This window comes from Chenopodium album, chromosome 13, assembly GCF_948465745.1.
Source record: "Chenopodium album chromosome 13, dcCheAlbu1.1, whole genome shotgun sequence".
NCBI lineage: Eukaryota > Viridiplantae > Streptophyta > Magnoliopsida > Caryophyllales > Amaranthaceae > Chenopodium > Chenopodium album.
The window spans coordinates 24,855,103-24,861,430 of NC_137846.1; the positions used below are offsets into that span (position 1 = coordinate 24,855,103).

General features: G+C 38.7%; 1 protein-coding gene across 1 annotated transcript; it reads left to right on the plus strand.

Moving 5' to 3' along the window:
- Nucleotides 1-723: 723 nt before the first annotated feature.
- On the plus strand, nt 724-3,751 carry LOC145575411 (protein FAR1-RELATED SEQUENCE 5-like). Its single transcript, XM_081633285.1, has 3 exons — nt 724-1,768; nt 2,165-3,252; nt 3,392-3,751. The coding sequence occupies exons 1-3, from the start codon at nt 724-726 to the stop codon at nt 3,749-3,751; spliced, it is 2,493 nt and encodes an 830-aa protein (XP_081489411.1).
- Nucleotides 3,752-6,328: the final 2,577 nt, after the last annotated feature.

Consider the following 6,328-nt stretch of genomic DNA (forward strand, 5'->3'; position numbering starts at 1 on the left):
TATGGGCTGTGTTGGTAATGTGTTGTTGAAGATGAAAGCAGGTTGCCTCATTATTAATCGAAATCGGGATCAATGACAGTCCCGTTGATTTAAAAATGTGCTTAATGTAGTTAATTGATTGTGAAATGTTGTTAATTTAGTTACAAAAGAATGTGGTTAATTGATTTTGAAATGGTCATTATCCGGGGAATGGTAGTATAATCTGGGAAATAAATTGCACATAATTGAAAACTATATGAGTTACTTAGAGTAAAATACAGAGTACTTTCTTATATGAGTAACTTAGAGTAAAATACAGAGTACTTTCTTATATGATTAACGTACAGCAAAATACAGAGTAGTTTCTTATTTGTGTAGGTTGGATATGGGTATGTTTGTGATTATGTTGGTGGTGTTCCTTTTGTCATTAAGGGATATGAAAAAGTGTTTAGTATGAATTTTTTGTGATTAGTTGTGGTTATGAATTATTTGTGGTTTTGAATGAAGGTTGTGGTTGGTGAAGAGTCTTATAAAACTCCAAAGAAAGGCTTTAGTAGTGTTGCGATATCAGTTGAGATAGAAGAGTATGTTGAAGTGGATGTGGGTCTGCCTCCTCCTTCAGTTGGGATGGTTTTCTAGTCATGGCAGGAACTAGATGAATATTTTAGGGAATATGGGAAGCAAAATGGTTTTGGGATTGTTCGTACTAGTGCTTGTAAAGTTGGTAAAGGGCCTAATGCAAAAATGAGAAGGAATTGTTTGTGGACATGTGAGTGTTTTGGGTTGCCTGATAGGAAGAGGAAAAAGGTGGAAGCGAGGCTAGTGACTGATGCTCAGGTTGTTGAGGATGATGCTGTTGGAGTGAAGAGGAGGAGTAAGAAAGTTCAATGTCCTGTCAATGTGTATGCTAATGTTAATGAACGTGGGGAATGGGTTGTTCAGAGGGCTGAACTTAAGCATTGTGGACACACCCCCACTCCTGGGAAGGCTAAGAATATTAGTAGGTTGAGGAAAAAGTTTTTGATGGAGAATCCGCATGTTGTGAGGCAGCTTTTCAACGAGCGGAGATGTGGGGTTCCAGTGGCAAAAATATATAACAAAATGGCCAGGGAGCGTAACGGGGTGGAGAACATGCCCTTTGCTCAGAAAGATCTGCATGATGAAGTGGCTAAGCAGAGGAAAAGAATTTTTGATGAAGGTGATGCTAAAGCAATGTTTAATTATTTCCAAATTATGGTTAATGATAACTCAGATTTTTTCTACACATATCGAGTTGATGAAGAGGGTAGGTTGAAGGATGTTCTTTGGGTAGATGCTAGGTGTCGCATGGCATACGAGGAGTTTGGCGATGTGGTGTGTTTTGACTCGACATACTTGACCAATGAGTACAAGTTGCCGTTTTGCAACTTTGTTGGAGTGAACCACCATGGTCAAACTATTCTATTTGGGTGTGCGCTAGTTAGGAGAGAAACTGTTGAGACCTTTGAGTGGGTGTATAGCAATTGGTTGCAGTGTATGAACAACAAAACCCCTAATGCAATTCTAACCGATCAGGACCCTGCCATGAGGAAAGCTCTGAAGACTACAATGAAAGGGACTACACACAGGTGGTGCATTTGGCATATTTTGCAAAAATTTTCAACCAAGCTGGGAAAGCATCCAAAGTATCTGGAGTTGAAGGAAGACTTAGAGAGTGCTGTGTATGATAGTCTGGACGTGGAAGAGTTTGAAAGACGGTGGCAAGAAATGATCAAGAAACACGAATGCGAAACAGATGAGTGGTTGGAAGGTGTGTTTTTTTTTTCAATATTACGGTACTGATTTGTTATAAAATATGATAGAAAGTGGGTTATTTTGATAGGCATTTGACGGTTCTGGTGTAATTGTATACATACTGGTATGCGTAATTGCTATTTGTGCTGCTGTGAAGGTTGTAAAATGTTAGCCTGTGTATGATAGACTAGTATGTATTGACATCAGTTACATGTGTTTTAATTTTGACCATACTTTATATATAAAGGAGTGATGTGGATGGGGAATTCCATACTTTATCAATCTAATGAGTTAAGCTAAGTAAGAGCAATTGGCAATTGGTTTTGGAAAATTTTATTCTTTAAGGCTTACATTGCTGAGTTTATCTGTACTTTGTTCTTTGTTTCATTTTTAATTTTGTTTTTGTTCGAAGGGTTGTATGTTGAACGTGATATGTGGATACCTGCGTTCGTGAAGCATCTGTTTTGGGCCGGCATGAAAACAACCCAGAGAGTTGAGAGTATACATAGTTTCTTTGATGGATATGTGAGCAGGCACACGTTGCTGTCAGAATTTGTTGAGAGGTTTTCTGAAGCTCTGGAGGTTAGAGCTAGTAGTGAGAAAAGGGCCGATGATAATAATTCGAGGTATGTTAGGCAGCCCATGACTGTGTTTCCAGCAGAGGCATTGTTTAGGAAAATTTATACGGATGCGAAATTCAAAGAAGTCCAAAGGGAGTGTACTAGGGTGCTGTATGTGACGGGTCTGGAGAAGAGGCAAGTTTCTGACACAGTGAAAGAACATGTGCTGGAGGATATCATTTGGTTCAAACCAAAGAATTCAAGGAAAGAAGTACCCTCGCATAGGAAAAGGGTGTACAAGGTTACATACAACAGCAGCACCAAAGAAGCAGATTGCGAATGTATGTACTTTAATTGCCATGGTATTATCTGTCGCCATATGATTATGGTGTATCAAATGAATGATTGTAGAGAAATTCCCGACAAGTACATTCTTCGGCGGTGGAGGAAAGATGTAATTAGGAAGCACACTAGAGTGAAAGTGAAGTACCATGACCTGAGCAAGACGGAGGCGGTGTGTAGATTTGATAAGATGATGGTGAAGTTTTCTCCCATATGTTCTAAGGCTGCAATCTGCAAGAGTGCGTGTGATGTTGTTCCGAATGGTTTACAGTTGCTTGATATCCAAGTAGAAGAGAAGTTGTCCATGCTAACCCTTAATAGAGCAGACCTTTTGTGGTGTAACGGGACACCTTCCTCTGTATGTCTGGAAAAGGAGGGCACAACTCCTGTGACTGAGAAGCAAGGTAGTTGTGCGAAGAACCTATCTCAGCAACTTGCTTCGATAAAGGACCCACCAATTCCGAAGAAACCTGCTCACCGTACTACTGATTCAAGGTACAAGTCTTACGTTGAAAAAAAGAAGAAACCAGGGAAGAGGGGCGGTGGCAAACAAGCTGAGGTTTCTCAAAACCAACTGCAGTCCTCTATGTCACAGCAGGTATGTTTATCTGTCCTATTCAAAGTTTATAGATGAATTAAAATCTTATGTTTTTCCTATTCAAAGTTTATAGATGAATTAAAATATTATATTTTTCCTTTTTATTTTATTTAACCCAGATTGTTTTATATTGACATAGGAACAACATCAATTTCCTATGATGGGTTACAGTCCTCATTGTCTAGGAGGCATCCAAATGATAGATGCTGATGGGTCGTTGGGCTACTTTACATCCTTGTCTGGAGTGCATCGTCCTCCTGTTGGGGCTGCTAATTCTCCAAGTCAGAGGCCCTTGTATCCCCCACATTTTATGGCGTACCCCCAGTACTATCAAATGCATCAAATGCAAGGGTTGCCGCTGCAAATGGGGGGTGGTTATATGTCGCCGAGTACAGCTGTTTCTCAATTCCCGTACATGGTGAGGCCTGGAAATCAAGGAGGAATGTTTGGAAGTATGAGTCAAGATCCCACCCGGGGTGGGTCTAATAGTACACATTAGCTTAGAAATGCATTGCGCCCCCACCCTGTATGTGTAGAAATTAAGGGTTGTGGGTGTGAAGGAACAGTTTTACATTTAACCCCTGAAGTGAAAAGCCCTGTTATTTTTGTTGGGCTGTGATGTTGTTAAAAATGGGCTTCAGGTGATTTTTTTGTAACGAAATTATAACTTATATCTTTTGAGAACTTGTAAATGGTGGGGTGATGTAGGGGTGATGTGGGATCTTTTGTTAAGAAAACTTAAATTTTTTGGAAAAACATGAATGATTATGATGGTTGATTAACATGTACTTAACATGTAATTGTTATGATTTCATAGCAGTATAAGGGGATGACTATTCTCCATAGTTATGTGTTAGCGCTATTCAAGATCACATTTTCCCAACTTCAATGGTGTACCATATATCTAGGATAAATGGTACCCAAACATTGGTCAAGGGGTGAAATTATTAACTTAGTGAGAAATACAAGGACTACTGGGGATAAATATTGACCAACTGATGTGTACAGACGGAATTGATGGTCCCTAGTCCTAAATTCAATGGTATACCTTGTTTCAAGGATACATGGTACGTGTGTTTACATCATCAAAGTCAAAAGTATAATAAATGTGTTCCCATCATATTGTATATATAAAAACCCGGTTATAGTGTGTTTTAATATTATTTCAAAAATCAGGATCAAATGGATTATGAAAGTCTTCCATGTGCAACAATGAAATTCAGAAATGGTTACAATGAAAAACTTGCGAGTTAAAGAATTATTTTAGTAGTTAACCATCTTATTGTTGCCGTAACATGTTTTTGTGTTCTATTTGTAGCCCCTTCCTGCGAAGTGGAGACCTTGGCTTCGCCGGGCAACCGATTCTGTAAGAGTCATGCGTGGGAATAATGGTCGTGTGTGGGATGGAACTTTATCCGGCGTGGATGTTACCTCTAGCAGGCCAGTGTTTTTGCACCTAGGTTGGGGAAATGATCTTTATTTTATTCAGTACTTATTAATTCCCCAATACTTGGTGAAAGGTTAAGTGGTACCCTTTGAATGCCGTATTTGTGTTTTGTAATCCAATTCGAGGAATGTTAATTCCAAGAGGCTAACATTGACAGTACAAAGGTACTACGTAAGTATAATATGGTACCGGTAAACTATAAAATGATACCACCAAAGAACCCAAAGAAGAGCTAACATTAACATTTCTAAGGTCCTACTTAACTATACTAAGGTACTACTTAACTATAAAATGGTACCACCGAAGAAGAGCAAACATTCACATTTCTAATGTACTACTTAACTATAATATGGTACCGCTGAACTATGGTACCACCAAAGAAGAGCTATTACTGTTGTCGGTAAATGTCCAACTGGTATTACAATGCTGTTCAACTGGGTGCGTAAAACTGTTTGTATGGTACAACCTTTAGATGGGGGGGTCGTGAATACTCTTACAGTGTTGTTTAAAACCAGGTTCTTGAACTCAGTAGATGGTGTACTATTTTCGTAGTTAAAGTATCAAAACAATTGTTTATGACATTTTACAAAGTTATTGCTCCTCAGTAGATGGTATACGATTATCGTAGTTAAAGTAGAACAACAGTTTCTAATCCTAATCCTAAAATAAATAATAGTAATATCGTCCTAATAAAAGAATTTCTTTACAAGCTAGGTACTCAACTATTAAAAACCTATAGCTACACCAAGTTGAGATCAAAACGAACTTCTAACCTTAATATGATTGACCAGTTTACAAGGACCTTAAACACTGAACCAATATTTACACTTGCCAGACCCGCAGTTACGGTGACAGAGTCTGAAATGAGTACTTCAAACGTAATATTTGTTCGTTGATTCTTTTATATTTTCACGTATATGACAAGAATTTTACAAATTGTGACGCGGGGTTGGTTATTAATTGAGAGACGATTACCATTAAGCAACGTCTTTCTCGGTTTGTAATATGTACCATTGACCATGAAACATGGAATACTGTATTATGATTTGGTACCACTGGTAGTGAAAGAGTCTACTGACTTACATATGACAATGTGTACATTTAGTGAATTTCTCAAGTCCAATTAAATTACGTTGTAGTTCAGTTGATGGATTAACATGGTACGCAGTGGTACAATTGATGAATACAGCGGGATGATTGTTCTCAAGCCCATATTTGGTGAGCGCGGCCCATAAAAATTTGGTTTTACCGCCAAATGGTTTTATTTTTTGTCCGCCAAAAATTTCGGAGTAAACTTCTTCCTATCCCCTTTCTTTGCTTATAAATAGGCATCAACTACTGAGCAAACCAAAAGACAAACGAGTTCACATAGTATTACAACACCAACCATGTCTTTGAACACATCCTCATCCGTAGGCCGTGGCAGCAATTTTGTTACTAGATCCGGCGACATCATTTGGGTGGCGGCAAAGCGTTGCAACTGTGGAGGTCAAGCTATTTCCGAATTTCGTGTCTCATTATCTGAGGCAAATCCTAGAAGACCATACTACAAGTGTAGGTCTTGTTCTTTTTGGCAATGGGCTAGGGAGGAGGATATAATTAGGAGTTCCACCACCACCAATGGGTTAC